The sequence below is a fragment of the Gymnogyps californianus genome, chromosome 1, assembly GCF_018139145.2.
Source record: "Gymnogyps californianus isolate 813 chromosome 1, ASM1813914v2, whole genome shotgun sequence".
Classification (NCBI taxonomy): Eukaryota; Metazoa; Chordata; class Aves; order Accipitriformes; family Cathartidae; genus Gymnogyps; species Gymnogyps californianus.
The window spans coordinates 101,672,892-101,690,547 of NC_059471.1; the positions used below are offsets into that span (position 1 = coordinate 101,672,892).

The following is a 17,656-nucleotide window of genomic DNA, read 5'->3' on the forward strand; positions in this document are numbered from 1 at the left end:
TTTTTTCTTAATCTTTTTTTTTTTTTACTGTTGCTGGTTGGTTGCTTTTGGTTTTCAGTGTGTGCGTGTGCGTGGGGGCTCTCCGCGCAGGCTGGCAGTATCCATCCCGCTGGCTGGAGGCGGCCGAGAGAAAAGCCATGTTTCCGAAAGCAGGCTTCCACCTGCTGCGGTTAAACTATTGTTAAGCAGCCGGTTCCTGTGGCCGAATTAGAGGAAGACTGCCTCAGATACTGAGGGGGGGAAAAAAAAAAAAAGAGTTGGCAATGACTGCCGAAGTTCTTGCAGACTGTTGGTTTGACTGCTGAGGAGGACGTGAGAGAGAGAGAGAGAGCGCTGTTGCACACACAAAACCACAGAGAGAACCCACAATTTAACCAACATCCCCAAACCCAAGTTTTCAGCTGTGGACCTCTTAGCCTCAGAGCTTGCGATCGGCTGCGACCTTTCTTTAAATTGATGAAACACATTATACCAAAGACAAGTACAAAGATAGAGATTTAAAGCTTGAATGCCATGCACTGAGCTTTTATTTTTTCTTTTCTTTTTTCTTTTTGCGCAAGAATGATTGAAAGGTCATGACACGAGTACTCTTAGAGCAACGCGAACCAAACTACTGAAGCTGATTTTCAAGGCTGCTTAAAAAAAATCTCGCAGAGAACATTAATGGATTCCTGTTGTGTTTAAATTCTCTACAGATTATATTGTAAATATTTTATGAAGTACAGTATATGTGTGTGTGCGTGCGTGTGTGTACGTGAATATATATATACAGTTGTAGCCAGCTGACCTTTGATCAGAAAGTCTAGCTCGCGTACTGCCTTCTCTGAAGACTGACCCCGAATTTCCCTCTCTTAAAGAGCGAATTTTGCCTACGGAAGACGCTGATGTATTTTGTTTTCTCTTGGGACTGTAGCGAAATCACCTGGAAGAAACTGATAGGCAACTGACTCTCTGGGAAGCCCAGGCTTTGCATGTGTTTCTGACCGCGTCTTGTATTTGACTTGCCTAATTTTTTCCACGGTGCTTGGGAGTTTGGAAGGAGCTTTCCCCCCGATCACTTTTTGCGTCACGGCCGCAAACTAGATGCACAGGCGTCGCGGTAAAGCCCCGCACGGACGACCCTTTCGCTTATCGGATTAACGTGATCTGTTCCGCCGCGCCAGGAAGCCAAGAGTTAAGTCTCGGCGCGCTCGCTATCTCAGCCGCCTTCAGCAAAAAATTAACTTTGGGGACTGGCGTAGAAACAAGTTTCCCCCGGGTCCTCAGCCTGTATCCGTTTATGTTGGTCCCCAGAGAGCAGATCGCTGAAGAGTTACGCTCGTTTCGCTGTTTTGTAAAAACTCTGTGGAGGTCTTTCACTCAAAAGGCTTGTTGTGATGCGTATCCCCGTAGATACCAGCACCAGCCGCCGCTTCACGCCGCCCTCCACCACGCTGAGCCCGGGGAAGATGACCGAGCCGCTGCCGCTGCCCGGCGCCGAGCACAGCGGCGCCCTGCCGGGGAAGCTGCGCAGCGCCGACCGCAGCATGGTGGAGGTCCTGGCGGATCACCCCGGGGAGCTGGTGCGCACCGACAGCCCCAACTTCCTCTGCTCCGTGCTGCCCACCCACTGGCGCTGCAACAAGACGCTGCCCATCGCCTTCAAGGTACGTCTGCCGGCTCCCGAAAAGCGCGATGCTGGGGGCAGGGGCGGGGAGGAGGGGAGGGGAGGGGAGGGCAGGCTGCGCGCCCCGCCGCTGCGGGGCACGGGGCGCCGACCCCCGGCCTCCGGCCCGCAGCCGGACCGGGACTCGGCCGGCCGGCCGGCCGGGCGGGACGGCTCGCCCCGGCGGGGAGGCCACGTCGCGGCCGGCGGCGGGTCGCAGCCGACCCCGCGCCTCCTTCCATCCTTCCTTCCGCGGGCGCTGCCACTCGCGGCAGCGTGGGAAGACGCGGGGCGAGCGGGCGCGGCGCGGCTCTCGCCCGGGCTCCGGGCAGGAGCGGGCGGCGGCAGCTGGGGCATGCGATGGGCTGCGCAGGCTCCCTCCAGCCGCTGCCTCCCTCTCCGGCCCATTCATAACTCTGGTAGCGAGAGGCGGCTCTGCTCAAGGGAAAAAGGAAAAAAAAAAAAAAGAAGAAGAAAAAGGAAAAGAAAAAAAAAAAAAGGCCCGAGGAGTTTGGCTGCCCTGCGGAGCAGATGCCGGCGCAGCCCGTTGCGGACGGATGCAGGCGTCCCGGAACTGAAGGAGCCCCGGGCTCCCCCAGAAGCCGCCCACAGCGGCGGCGGGTTCCTCTGCAGGCAGCCCCCGCGGCGGAGCGCCCTGCCGGGGCTGCCACCGACGGCGGGACACCCGCCCGCCGCCGCGGACCGGCCCGCAGCGAGCGCCCGGCGGCACCGGCCGGCCCCGCTCCGGAGGTGCCGGGCTTCCCCCCGCCAGGCTGTCAGGGGCTCTTCGGAGAAAACACATCGTTCCTTTTTTTGGCTGGTTTTTTTTATAATAGTAAATGTCGGGGCCTACCCTGGGCAGACCCTGCGGCCGCTTGGACTTCTCTCCTGTTTCCAGAGCCCTGCAGAAAGCTGCGCGCTTTCCTCCCTTACCCGGCCTGCTTTCCCGTTACCCGGGGTCAAGCAAAATTCATCCCCCCCTTGGTCACGCTCTTTTTTGACTTGGGTCTGTCGCTGACTTCTCCAATGCGCTGGTTTTCTTGCTACTGATGTAGATACGCTTCCGAGCAGGGAGGGGAAAAGGTAATTATTCTCGTTGTCCTCTTCTCCGAGGTGGGAGCCGCAGAGACATGCAGCTCCCTAGGAGCCCCGGGGTTAGATTTAGGGTCGGGATTTGTAAAGTTCGTGCTTTCTTTTGCGGTCCCTGCTAGAGTCCGACCGCGTCAGCACAACTTTTTTGAAGGCGACCAGAGCCGAGTCTTTCCGATGGCTTTTTGGGGGAGGAGAAAAGAGGGAGAAGGGAATCAGTTCAGCTCCCAGAGCTTTGGGAGATCCTGCTGAGGAGGCGGCTTTAGGGAAAAGTTTTATTATGTCTGGAGAGTCTTCTTGTTTTACGCATACATGAGTCTGGGGAGAGGGAGGAACTAATCGGCAGGGTCAGTTCCTAAATTCACACATTTAGAATAATTATTATGCTGTCACCCACGCAGTAGGCAACTGCTGCTAATTACTCGGGAAGCTCTCCTCCTGGAAGGCAAAGTTACGGTGTGGAACAGGCGTGAAAACCCGCTCCCGCCCCGCCGGGAAGGGAGATAAGCGAAGTCCCCAAACGAGCCCGGTGTTTCTCCTGGGGGTCCCCTGCGGCCGGAGGCCACCGCGGCGGCTCCCCGCCGTGCCACGCGTGGCCGTGCCCCGGGGCGCCCTCCCAGCCCCGGTCATCTCCCGGCGAGGAACGGGGAGGGGGACAAGAGGCGGCTCTTCCCGCTCCTGCCCGGTCTCCCAAGCCGCCGGCGGAAAGCGGTGCCGCCGCCCGACCCCGGCTCGCCCCGGTGCCGAGATGCCGGGAGCCGCGGGGTCCGGCAGCGATCGGGGCCCCGCTCCCCCTCGCCTCCCCGGGCAGGGGGGCTTCTGGCGGCAGGCGGCTGCCCTGGTTATGTGAAAACTGCCCGCGGAAAACAAACCCCGGGGGTGGGTTTCGAGAGAGATCCAGCGCCGCTCTCATCTCTCGTTCCCCCCCGCCCGCAGCTAGCGCAGCCCTCCGCTGTAACTAGCAAGCCCGCTCCCAACTTCTGCAAACAGAGTAAAGGGTCAGGTTCTCCAAACAGACGAAAGCAAGCGTTTGTAACACTGAGATAGTTTAACCTAGAAATACGCAAGAGAAAAAAAAAAAAAAAAACCAAACCAAAAAACAACCAACCAACGCAAACCCCAACCAGGAGAAGGTTTCCTTATGAGCTCCTGAAATGTTGTGCTGGGAGGCACCTGCTTGCCGGGGCGCTCGGTGCTCCTTGTCCCCGTCCCCCCCGCCAAACGCTCCCGCTGTGGACCGCTGAGAAATGAGTCCTGAAATAGTTTGCCACATATTAAACAATCTCATTGGTTTTATACTAAATATTGAATATTCGCAAAGGCATTTTTAAAAGTCGTAATTTTTAAGATCATTTGGAACAGGAACTAGAAAATTCAGTTCAGGTCATTCCTATGCTGCCAATGTCTTATTTGCACCTGACAAAAAAGGGCTGAGTTTTATCAAGTATTTGCTAACAACCATTGCATCGATAAAAAGAGAGAGACAGAGAGGTTTTTTTCTTCGCATTTCCTTAGAAAAAAATCACTCATTATGTTTGACCTTTGGGATCAGGATATTATTTCAAACCAAAATTATCATTTCCATGCATTATTTTTTTTTCTAAAATAAAGAATGATTCTAAGAAACTTAGAAAATAATACATAATAACTCTAATCAGGTGCCATATAGATTCATTGTCCAAACGCTGTTAAGAAAGAATCTAAATCTTAATTTAAAAGGCCAATTTTGTTTGATTGATGCAGCAGAAGTAGGTAATTCAGATACCTGGCAGTGCTGCAACTCTGATACTCTTCTCGCTTCTCTGGAAATACTATTTTTAAGAGCTAAAGAGTACAACAAAGTACTAGATAACTCCAGTCAGCAAGTCCCAACTTACCTGTTTAGTGGTTTTTTCTAATGTAAATGTTTGTATTTCTGTTTCTATTGTCTGTGACTTTTAACTCTAGTTTCTTTTCTGGGCTGTGTAATTTTTATACTTGTTTCTAATACTTTCTTCATGCGTCTTATCACTGAGGTTGCCTTCAGTGTAATCTGAAAATGGTGATTTAAAATATTTGTCCTGTAAGAGACAACTGACCCTGGATTCACGAAGGTTTTTCGTCCCTTAAAATGCTAGCATATATTTCCTTAAATGAATATGCAAACATTTGCATCGCAGGGAGGTGAGGGTAATGCCCCGATTTTCCCCTTTCCCTTTCTTGTGCCTTTAATATATGTGCATCCATTAAGGTTTTACGGTAACTTTTTAAGAACTGGGCGAGTGCATTGGGTTCGCAGTTGCTGATCTTGTGAGCCAGCGTGCCTCATGACACAATGCTGTGCGAGGAGAAGACTTCCTAGCTTAAATGTTTCAAGCAGGGACTAATTTGTGCCAAGATCAGGGAAATTCGAAAAGCGCAACGCTAAGCGAAGCACAGGCCACAGAAATGCATTACGGCACACAGAGGAGAACAAAAACCTAAAAGCCTGGGCCGCAGAGGAATGGGAAAGAGGAAGTTGAAATAGATACGTAAAGAGGGAATTTTGACACAGTGATTTTAACTTTACATGTGGAAGTGAAAATGAGGGTTATCGGTGACAAATGGGAGAGCACTGAAGTGAGAAACGCAGCCTCCTATAGAAGGAAAGGCTGTGAAATACCTGAGGCTGGAGACCTCTCTCGTGTTATGGGAGGTAGCTACGGCTGGGGAATAAGCATCAGAGACAGATCAAGTAAAGGAGCTGCTGATCCTGTTTGGAAAGAACACGTGTAATTAGAAACTAATAGAAATAAGACCGGGCCGTGACAAGTTTCAGCCAATTATAACTGCATGGACATAAGCTAGAAAACGCTAAGAGGAAGGAAAAATATCGAGCTGTAACTCAGAGGACATGATGCAGGACTACTTCCTCTTAGAATGTGTAAAAGAGGAAATAAAAACTAGCTAGATTTTTTTTTCTCTTTTTTCTTTTTTTTTGGAAGTAGTCCTGAGGTCACTACCGTAGACTTAATTGGGGGAACAGCAACGGATTCTAAAAAAAGTATGATGGGAGACCTAATTCAAGCTTTTACTTTTGCCAGAGTAAATCAAGAGACACACCAGACGTCCATTCGATTGTAGCAGGGTAAAATTGTTTTGAGAATTCAGTCCCGCTCAACAAGATAAGATAAAATAAAATTTTTCATCGTTTAACCGGCGTGAACATTGTAGATACAAGTCAGAAAATTCAAGGTTCGATATCTATATATCTCTCAGCACATTGCATCAAAAATGCAGTGAATCCTGTGCTCCTAAATATTTGTTTGATAGATGCTGGCACCAAGGAGCTACAGCACAAGCATTTCGGACCAGGTGAAAGCCTTTGTCTGAGCGATTGCAGATTTCATTAGTTCAGATCACGATTTCCATCCATCAGGTTGCGGGTGAGGTCTTAAGTCAACGATTTGCTTTCATGCTTCTAAAGGAAAAAAAGAAATTGTTCAGTACATTGTGATTAAGCATTCGATTGAGGCCTGCTTTTCCATGGACTTACTCTGAATTTATGCTGGGGCAGCTCTGTTCAGAGCGGTGGGAGGAAAAGACAGGGAACTGGTGCAGCTGTGGGGACTCTGGCCCTCTGCGTCCATGAGATCATTGGCTCGGTTTTGTTTTCTCTTGAATTTTACATTTCCATCATTGTGCTGACTCTGCTGTCGCTTAAAAGTAATGCTACTGATGTAAATCTGACCAGAATCAGTTCCTGTTACTTGAATTTATTTATTGACAATTACAGAAGTATATTTTGGAAAGCTTATTTCATGTATTTTTCATGTGGGAGTACACATTATGCCGTGTATTTCAGAGGTGCGTCAATGTAAAAACTTTTCTGTAGCTCTGCAAACTAGAAATGGAAGCGATTCCTGTTTTCCCCAAACAGCTTCTTAGTCTACATAGATTTTTACTGTTGCTGCTTTCTCCTCTTTTTTCATGTTACTTGTTGATCTTCTGCACCCCAAATTAAATGTCACGTAAGGAAGCTGAGGTTTCTGCTCCTTGATTTCATAGGTGGTGGCCTTGGGAGACGTGCCCGATGGGACGCTGGTAACGGTGATGGCTGGAAACGATGAAAACTACTCTGCAGAACTCAGAAACGCCACAGCCGCCATGAAAAACCAAGTAGCAAGGTTCAACGACCTCCGATTCGTGGGTAGAAGTGGAAGAGGTATGTGTTTGTTCTCAACTACACTTCGGTCATGTTCACCAGTTATGTCAAGTTCTGGTTACGTGGCGGGAATTTGAAGACGGCATCTATCGAGTTTTCTGCAGCAGGGAATGCTGCGAGATCTGGCACAGGCTGATTCCAAAGGCACAGAATTAGCTATATGTTTGTCCTTGTTTATCCTAGCCCGTCCTCCGTCTTACTTCAGTTTTTAAACAGTAAAATCTCACGTGGGAAAAAAAATATCACATAGACAGCAAGTCACATTTTGACTCTGGAAGCTGCCCTGTCAAATTTAGAACAGCACAATATTACCCACGTTTAAGTTTAAATAGCATATTTTCAATTTAAAATAAGAATTTTCAGCTTGTGTGAAGACTCATGACCATCTCAGGGCTCCCAGGCACTCTCTGCAAAAGCTGGTCTCTGTAACAGAGTGAGTCAACCTAAAATTACAAGTAATTCCTGCATACGTCTAAAAAATTTCCAGGTTCATCATGACCTGATGAAGGCACAGGGCACTTTTTCTGATCTTTCTTTCTCTGAAATAGATGTAGAACAATATGCAGTAGTCCTGTTATTTAATGTGCTCCTGCAAAGTGAATAGGATAGACCAGAACAGAACAGATGAGCTTAATATCTGACTTGCTGTATCTCTGTGATAACCAGTAATTACTAATATGTAAATAAAAAGGCCTTATGAGCATAAACAACAAATAAGAATCGAAGTTGACTTAGACTAGAACTATATAAAAATGTTGTTAGGAAGCTGCAAATAGTACCTGACACGTGCAGCTCATGTCACATGTGAGTGGGCAGGTGTATAAACCTTGATCCAAAAGCCCGTAAAATCAACAGAAAGACCCTTCGCAACTTCACTCTTTGGCTCCGGTCCATAATCTTAAACCCCATAAATTCCAAGCAATCATATTTATCTTTCTATTACAAGACTATTTTAAGCACTCCTCTTGCATTATTGCCCTTGTTGCTTTGAGTAGAGTCCCTTTGCGTGGGTCAGGGAGGTTCAGTCAAACCCACAGAAGAGAAGCTGGCGAGCTGGCGCTCAGAAAAAGCTTGGAAAAGAGATCAGCCTCTCTTAAGGTCAAGAATGAAGAACTGTCGCATCTTCCATGTGACTTTATGTGATATTTACTTACGTATTTTTCTTCTGTTTCATTCATATCTTTAAGTAAAATCGGAACGTAACATTATGGTATTCCAAACACAGCGTTGTTTAGGGATGATTCAGTGCTGTAACACTCACAAATCAAAATGATAGTGTCTACTGCAGTTAAGTAGGTTTCTGTATACTAACTACCTTTTTGAGCAGTTTGTGCGACGGTGTCTCTCTGAACCAGATTGAGTACTCAGGGCTCGCTGACCCCTCCTCGCCATTTTCCCCTCCCTCTCTCCCCATGTGAGCATCCAAGCCATCTCCTGATGTGTGGTTGCATGCGTGGTTCTTACAAACACAAAAGGAGTTACGAGCATGCTTCAGGAGAGAGTTACAAAGGTGACCCACTTCTGCTCGCTTGCTCGCTCTCAAAACGTTTTATTCCAAATGGGAGATGGGTCAGGCTTCAGACCGAGGAAGTTATCCTGATTATACACAACAGCCTTGATTTGCCTTTGAAGAGAAATGCATCTGTAGATATTCTTCCAATATAAACACAGTCAGCAATTGTGGAAGAGCATGGCCCTGTTGAAACGTAGGTGCAAGCAGTAAATACATTTTAAGAATAAAATACCACTCCAGTCCCTCTGTATCCTGCAGCATTTTTAGCTGAGGATACAGAGGGAGATGTCTTTTAAATCGTGTTCTTTGGGCTGTCTTCAAAATGCACTTGGTGGAAAACACCCGCAGCTGAGAACGTAGCTTCGTAATGCTAGCAAAGAATAATAATAGGGTAATGCAGAGAAAATTATATCCATTTACTGAAAACATGAGAGATGCTGTAATGTCTAAAAGTATCAGTCATTAAACATGTTCATTTGTTATATTAAAGGTACCACCTTTTCAGTAAATGGAATTTGCATTATGATTCAGAGATGACTGTTTAGAAGATTCAAATGAATAGCTGGCAAAGTGGCGGAGAAGCTAATAAAAACAAACCTGTAGTTCAGTTCCTGGCCATGGTAATGAAGCTAGAAATCATAACAGTGAAGTGTGTGAGTTTCAAGGTCAAAATCCAGCAGCTGAGAGAGAACAGTCCCTATTCATACAGAAAAGCTTGGCAGGGAGCGTTGTTGAGCCCCTTACCCTGTTATAAGCAGTTGCTAGTAGCCGGTCACTCACACACAGACATAAACCTTTTCTGTCATGTGATATTCAGGTGCTCGGGATCCTTTAAGCGATGGAGTGATTTGGGAACGCTGCATGCTATTAGTCAGTCTTCGAGGTTAAATCTCATCACCTCCATTGGCCGCCCATCTTTGGAGCGAGTGACTAATGTATGCTTTTGTTTACTCCTGGAACAGGGGATTGTTTTCCAAAGGTGGGGATTGTTTGCATTTGGTACGGGATTTCTGAGGTGCTGTTCTGTTGAATTTGTATAAAGCCTAAAGCATAAGGTAGCTGCTTCAAAGGGCATTGCTTCCTTTGATACTTTGCTAGAGGAAAATTAACCGAAACTTTGTTTGCTGTGTAATATTTGAGTTTGAATAAGTTCAGTTGCCACCAGTGATAATGCGATGCCAGGAGTATTATGTGAACGGTGATTGAAAAGTTCACGTCGGTTACGGTCAGAGTGGGCGCTCTTTGTGTACCTCGGATGATTTAAAATCCCTGCTGGAGAATAAGGAACGGCTTCCACCCGTGACAGTTCCCTGTGCATCGGTTATCACCCACGTGTAACTATCCCCATTAAAAGGCTTGCCAAACCGATGGCAAGCCACTGCTCTCTGCCTTCTAAGAGAGTAGGAAATTGTCGTTCCTGACATTCTTAATAAATAGTTTAAATTTTCTTCCACGGGCTTTAAATGAAATCTAGCAAGACAGTCTGACAGCTGTTTCAAACGTAAGACTATTGCTCAGTGAATAAGCAGCTCTGCACTGACTGTGAGAGCGTTACAGCGATTCCCCCCATTCAGGGGTCCGATCCTGTCTGTCGGTCAGAGCAGACGCACCAACCAAATATTGGCCAAAGCTTAAAGAACCGAACTGCGTTTCAGCATTCGTTTCGTATCTAACAGCAAGCAGTTGTCCCGCGTTGCTCTGCCTGTCGTTCAGAATTACAAAAAAAAAAAAAAAAAAAAAAAAGCACTTGATTTTCTTGACACCCGGAATGGGAGCTGAGAATATCGCAGGTCGCCCAAAACATCGAGATGTTGTATGAAAGCAATTTGGCTCGCTTTCCCGAACAAAACAGATTTACATTGGAATTGGCTGGGCTCCAGAGTTACTATTCCTCACCCTAGTTTGAGAATGCTACTGGGAAAACCTGCCCGTCTGGCTTGTAAGCCCGAGTAAGTAATTTCTGAAAGAAAAATGTAGTTTAAAACTTCAGCTGACCTCAGCCCCCCTTGCCTGATTACCTGGTTAAAAAAAATTAATCTTTATTTTTCTCCCTCCGTTCGTAAACACTTCAAACCTCAAAATGTTACTACTGCAAAGTACCCTGTTTTCTTAATGTATAATGGACCGGTTTAGGTTACTATGATGAAATAAATCTGATGCAAAAAGCTTGACACCATAGAAGTTCATTGGATAAAATTAAAAATAAACAGTTATTTTGGAGAGGGAAAGCTTTGTGGCTCAGTAAGCATTACATACTTTCCTCATGGAATCATTAATCCCAGTAACTATCTTCTTTGTAGAACGTAACATTAAATAAACCCCAACAAATAAACATGTTTTCCAGATGAAAATAATTATTAATAGGTTATCATAGTAGCAGCTAATGGGGAAGTGTCTTGGCTCGCTGCAGAAGATCTCAATCTAGAGCTAAGAGCTGGAGCTTTGTGATAGCTTTCCAGCAAGGCCTTTTTAAAAACTGCGTCTTGGAAAGGACTGAAAATTAAGCCTACGTATATATTTCCTACTAACTATCGGGATTAGAGTCATGAATAAGTTTTGCGATAGTTTTCAATTTCCACAGAGCCAAAGAAGTACTCCTTTTTCACAGGTGTAGCTGGTAGGAGAACATGAGAGAGAGATATTACCAAGCATAATCAGAAGTTTCTGCCATCAGGACTCTTCCTTCTGGATATAATTTTGGGGAAGAAAAATCAGTTTAATCTGGAATCTCAAAAATACTTAAAACCCAGAAATTACTGGCCTGGATTCTGAGTCCGATTATTTTTATTGGTCTTCTGAAGTCAGAATTTTGCTCCTTCTGTGCAGCTTCAGCTTGCGGTTGCATTATTTGAGCACTTTGTAAAAAATTGTTTTATTTTTTACTTAAACGCATTCAAAAGTATAAAAGTATGTGCAAAACAGAGGAGGATGCTATTCAACAGGATCGTAAAATCAGTATTAAGCAGCCGGCCGGGTCCTGGTCCAAGCCATTGGAATGCTTCAGGGGATGCGGTATCAGATACTGGAGTAACAATGAGCTGCGCTTGCCAGACGGGACAAAAATAGAAGAAATCCAACAGCAATCAAAACTGAAAAAAGAGTCAATTGATAGAGTTTAAAAACAACCGCTTATTTATACTTCGGGTTGATAAGCCTGCAGCACTAGCAGGACGCTACGGCCGGCGGGAGGGCGGTCTGGCCGTAGAGAAATGGGCAGCTCCTTCGAGCCATCCTGCAGCCCTGCCATCGCGCCAGGCGTGGGCAAGGCTGGCACGGCCCTTGGGGTGGGGAAGCTGGGCTTCTGCAATGCCACTCGCCCGGGGCTGCCGCTGCCGGTCCTGCCGCCCACGGGCAGCGGCCAAAGCTGCTGGTCCTCGCCCCGGGTGTGTGTTAGAGGGTTGGTGTTTAGCACAGGACTCTTCTCCCTCCGGTCTGGTCTGAATGGTGAATTTTCCTCTAAAAGGCAGAGGCCAGAAGCGGTAATTTTATTTTTAAGTGACGTAGGGTTGCTTAGTTGCGTCATTAATTTTAATCGAGATTTCTGTGTAAACCGAGTAGCCGTGGAAGAATTCAGCGTGCAGACTCCCCGCACTGGTACAGAGGAGCCGATGCCTATTTCAAGCCAAATAGCCTGGGTCGGCGTTAGATTGGTCAGCAAACCCAGGCCTTTCAAGACGACGGCTGCCTCTGTGCTGGCCTTTGTCAGGGACGTAGTGGCAGGAGGAGGGGAGGGGAGAAGACTTTCTCATTACGCCAGTGCCGCTCGAGTCGTCTTCGGCACACACTCGCTACGTGCAGCCGGGTTTGCATGAATCGCTGATTGTGTAAGAAAGTATACATATGATGCAGCTCCGCGCGGGGGTTTGACTCGAAAAACATCATGTGGTTCGTGAGGCTGAGCATGACTGTGGCTGGTTTTGCCAGCTCCCAAACACTCTCTGCTGGGTTACTTAAAATTGCGTCTGGGTGAAAAAACTCTCGATCAGAAAGCGTCAACAGCAGAAAAATAATGGCAGAGCGATTTGGAGAACTTCCTGTCTCCGGGAGCATTACTGCTGTAAACAGTGGCCATGCCAAGTGCTGAACCACTGCCCTCAGTCCAATAACAATAAATCTATTTTTTGGTTCTGCAGAGCTGTGCTTGTACATTTTTGAAACTCAGGCTAACGATGAGGATGAGGCAGACACTATCCTCTGAGCATTTTCTTATTTTTTTTGCCATGATGAAAGGAGTTGGGCTTACCAGGATACTGCTTAGGGAAAACAAAGTACCTCTCTAGATGAAAAGGTTACATAGTTTCAAGAGATCTGTTTGCCCTTCAGCTTTTTTTTTTTCTTTGTTTTTATTTTGCTTTTTATTTAGTGTGCCCTCCTTCAGAGGCTGCTTGAGTTCTGGTAAAAAAATATTTAGTTTTGTGTGTATCTATGTACCTATATATCTATCTACCTGTATTACAACTCAAATAACAGCTGCTATTTTGTCATCAAAATAAAATCATTCTGAGAGACAAATTAGGACCCTGGCTTCCAGGCTGGCTAGTGAACTTCAGCTGACTATCCTATGGCATGCAGTTCTTGTCAGCTCACTCAGGATTAGCAGAAGTGAGGATGCTGCAAATCAGTGGTTTACAATTGCTGTCAGGAGAGTCTTTTCCAGCATAGTCATGTGCATAAACCTTCATCAGTCTGAATCAGTCTCTGTTTCCGTCTAAAAAGCCTTTAGCAGCAGTGAAAAAATAGAAATTTTTTTTTCTATTCCCTTAATGCTTTGTGACCCTCCACCTCTTTTGCTCCCATCCTACTTCTCCCCTGTTTTTCCCTTCATATTATTTCAACACAGTTTTCTCAGCCTCTCCAAATCAATCTTACTCCCTTCGTCTCTGTCCTGCATCAATCTCTGTCTCTTGTCCTCCCTTCTCTATTGATGCTCTTCCTGCCCATCCCCTTTGAGAGCTGCTGCCTCTCAGCACAGGTTGGGATTCCTGTCTGAGCCTTTATCACAGGAGCAGGTTTTGGCCCGAAAGTGTGCTGCTAGGAACGATCCTAAATTCCTTCCACCCTTTCCTACCGTTCCGTCTGAGGACAGGGAGCTACCTGCTGTGTGGTGCGGGGAGGGAGCGGGCAGTGCGTGGGGGAGAGGGAGGAGGTTCTGGAGACTGAGGCGAGGAGGAGGGAAGCAGCTGCTTTGAAGGCTTGATGCCATAAGAGCTCTTCAGTGGGGCGGTGCTTGGAGCAGTGTGTATGCACATCAGTTCCCTGAAGTTTAGGGAGGAACTGAAGGAAACGCTTTGGCAAGGCCACAAAGTTTCCACAGGCTAGACTTTATGTACCACAACTCTGACAAAGCCACGTCCATATCTGAGGCCACAGAGGTTGCTCTACATTTGAAAGTTGTCTCTGGTGGAACTTGGCAGGTTCCAAGTTCGTAATGGCAGTCTTATCTCCCCCATCACTGACTGCATGGATATCCATCGAGTGACCCCAGACCTCTTCTGAGCTCTGAAATCAATGCGCATTGCATTAGTGTAATGACAGCACAGAGGAGTCCTTCCTCTAAGAAAATGAACTCAGAGTAAACAGTCCCAGTACACACTCCCATGCTCAGCTAGCTACTGAAGAAGTGACTTGTCAGGTTGTCTTTTGGCGTTCACCTGCTTTAGGCCACTGCAGGCGGAAGTCCCTCGCTTGCTAAAATGGCCCTGATGATCATAAAAGCGCTCCTTGCCTTTCATATTCAGAGCAGCGTGTTGGTCTTCCAGTGAACCCACACCTTCCTCGTTCCTTGTACCTGATGCTTCTGCCTGCAGCCATGCCAACAGGTCATCATCTTCATCACTCCGTAGGGCAAGGAGCATGTTTATTCCCAGCTCCTGCACCATGCCAGAGCACTGAGGTATGCCAGCATCTGGCTGGACAGGTAGCCAGACTTGGGCTGGTCCCAAATGAAAGCCAGTGCTGGAAAAAGGGAGAGGACTGAGACAAAATCCAGGTCTCAGAGGGCTTTTTCTAGGTTCACAGGACAATGCACCATGAAATGAAGGTGCCTCAGAATAGGATCCGCCAAAAACCACAATACCCATTACACCAAGGTTTTCCTGGTCTGACGATTAGGCAAAGGATGAGAACAGGGCTTTGAGGGGTGAAGAAATCATGGGTTCAAACACAAAAGCAGTCCTTGGAGAAGAAAGTGGAACAAGGTGCTTCCCTCACCCCAAACGCTGCAGCCACCAGCCCCAAGAGCCGTGCATGCACCACCCCTCTGCCCGGAGGACCTCTTCTCCCAGAGGACCCGCAGGTGCTGGGGCCACCAGTGTTGAGGACTCTGCCACCCCACCACAGCCGTCTGGCCACGGTGCCCTGCGGGGAGGTGCGAAGCGTACGTCTGAGACGCACCCCCCTGAGAAGCAGGGACCGTCCCTGGGGAAATGCCCTAATGCCCTTAAAGCAGGAGCAGGGGCCACCATGAGAGGCTGTCAGTGGGTGAGCCCCATGCAGCAGCTCCCGAACCAAACCTGCCCGAGGAGAAGGGGCAGAGGAGGGCTCAGGCTGCGGGTCAGGGCCAACTGACCATGCTGAGATGCTCCTTCCTGGAGGCTGAGCTTGCGGCCTCGAGGGCATGGGGCTGTTTGGCAGGGGAAGCCCCCTCAGATATCCACCGCGGCTGCTGCTAGGCACCACCTGGATGGGGGGGTGGGAGGGGTGAGGGGTGTAATTTTGGACTTAAGCATTTAAATCAAACCTGAATCCCACTTCAGGCAGCTAAATCCTCTTGTGAATCTGGGCCTTAACCTTTTCATGTCTCTCTCATCGCCTATAAAATGAGTGTGATAATTTCTACCTCAAAAAGCCTATTAATGGCTTGAAATTATAGCTGAGTTAAGGACTATTATTAGGCTTAAGGATCCCAAGGCATTTTCTGTGAGAAGATGGTAGCTTTGCATTTAAGTAATTTCGTTTTGAACTGTCCTTTCCATCTGGTGTTCCTGTTGCTGTTTTTCCCTTTCTCTGAACCATTCAGCAGTGACACAGCAGTCTGCTGAATGATCGTTTCTTCCTTCCACCCTAGAGTTGGATGCACTTCGTGGAGGCTAAGTCATTTCTGAATGCTTATTCACAAACAGCCCAAACTCCGATATAGAGAAGCACTTTATTTAAAACTAAAATGATATTGCATTGAGAAAAAAAATCAAAATTCTCTGATACGTAGTAGGTCATAGCTTGAAAGCACAGGTTCAGGTTTTGGGGTAGCCCACTCATAGGAGCATCAGAGATTTCCATTAGAGTCATCTGTGGGGATAAAATAATTCCACCCTCTCAAAATCTGTGTTCAAACATTAGTGACATGTACATTTGTATAAATTGCTTATATACATTTCAAGTCTTAAAAATATTTTAACAATAAGCATTGCATTTTAAGACTCAAACTGTAATCTCCTTGTGCTGCCGCTCTGCTGCAGAGGCCGGGCACCCCATAGCATCTCATTCTTCCTGTGCTGTAATTATTGTCTCCACCCAAGTTCATAAGAATTTTGTAGTGGTTACTGCAGCAACTCCACTTATAGTTAGAGGCTGCTTGGCTTTTCCATTGAAAGGTCTTCCCCCCCATCCCCGTTTTTTAATGCTTTAATCCATTTTGCAAACTTGATCTGCAGGCTTTCAGTCTAAGAAGGCATCCCACCCCAAAAATTCAGTTAAAACAGGTCACTTGAGTTGTCTTTCAGAGCAGAATGGAAAAACACTTTTTTTTATATTGTCAAACATTGTTGTAACTCTGGTGCACACACTCACACACACATATACATATAACACCTCCATCACAAAGCCTAAAAGCTGGTATTTACGTAGGACTTAGACCTAAGGATGCTAAAGTACAAATAATGTTCCTGCCAGCCAAATTCCTACCACAGCTTGAAATAGTCTCTCTTCTGAAATTAGACACCACCACAATATAGGGGGATTCCTGGTGGTTTTGTGTGTTTGTGGATTGTTGATGTTGGCATACAGAAGTCACTAATGTCTACGTTAACTACTGGGTGTCACCCTAAGCTGACTATTGTAGTATACCCTGTCTTCAGAGACCTCCTTCTTGCCACCTTGGTCCCAAATCTCTTGACCCTATGCCTCTTCTCCTCAGTTAGTTTATTTATGTCCTTTCCCATAAGCTCAGAGTTATTCTCCTACCTGTCTTCTGCTGCAGCTCCCTTCCTGATAAACGGCCATGACCATTTAGTAGCCACACCTGGTATCTCCTGCTACTCAACTGCCACAGGTTTTTTTGCTCTAAACAGAATAAACTGTGCTTTTGTGGCATCTCTGCTGAAGCACATTCACAGGAAAAACAACATGAAGGTAGCAGAAGTAGCAACCTGAGGGAAGGAACCTGAAGGAATCTAATTGAGACTGATGCCTTGCGTCTAACATTTTAGACATGAACATTTCAAATGAGTGCATTTCAAATCCAAGTTTCTTGAGCAGAGGAGGGCCATCAGGTGCCTCGCAGGTGAACAGTGGAGCAGCAGCAGCGGCGGCGGCTGCACTTTTACACACATTGTCAGGCTGTCAGGGAAGGGATTAGCACAGAGGCCCCTGCAAGGCTGGAGGAGGCGGTGGACGGTATCATCATGACAGCACACGGGACTGGGAAGTGAAACCGCTCATCAGTGCAGAAGTGAAACTGGCTGCACACAAACTCTTGTCAAATTAAAATGTAAACATCGGGCCAAAAAAAGAGAGAAAAATTGTGGCTGTTTTAGTGAGCTGAGTCCCACCCTTGCAACGCTTGAGAATGTGAGTGATCCCTGTTTGTGCAAGGGAGAATCACTCTTCTGAGGGCTTCAGATCAAATACTAAAGGTGTTAGTTGCAACAGTAATGGATAAAAAGCAGCATTCAAGCAAATATGTGATTTTTTAATTGACGGTGACACATTTCTGGGATGCTGGGTGCTGGCATTTTTTGTTTATTCCAGCAGGAAGATGTTCTCCTTTTTTTCCGAGGAAGGGGATTTGAATGTTGGTACCACTGTAGCACAGCAAAGCGGGGGGGAAAGCAACTTTAGGACCTGCTACCTGCATGGGCATTCTCCAGTGCAAAGGGAAACGTGTAGTGTAGGGGACAGGTCTTGTAGCATGCCTGGTACACCTGATGACAAGGGGCATGCACAAAACATTGCTGCGCATCACCAATATGTGTCTGCTAGAATAGCTGCTGAGGGCCCGAGTCAGCTT

The 17,656-nt window shown here is 46.9% G+C and overlaps 1 protein-coding gene across 3 annotated transcripts in view; it reads left to right on the forward strand.

The window, feature by feature from the left end:
• The first annotated feature begins 969 nt into the window (after nt 1–969).
• RUNX1 (RUNX family transcription factor 1) overlaps nt 970–17,656 on the forward strand; it is a 72,880-nt gene continuing 56,193 nt past the window's right edge. For all 3 annotated transcript variants that reach the window (XM_050915315.1, XM_050915314.1, XM_050915316.1), the window contains exons 1-2: nt 970–1,646; nt 6,761–6,917. In XM_050915315.1, the coding sequence (XP_050771272.1) occupies nt 1,377–1,646; nt 6,761–6,917 (427 nt within the window). In that variant the 5' untranslated portion in view covers nt 970–1,376. The remainder of the gene's footprint in view (nt 1,647–6,760; nt 6,918–17,656) is intronic.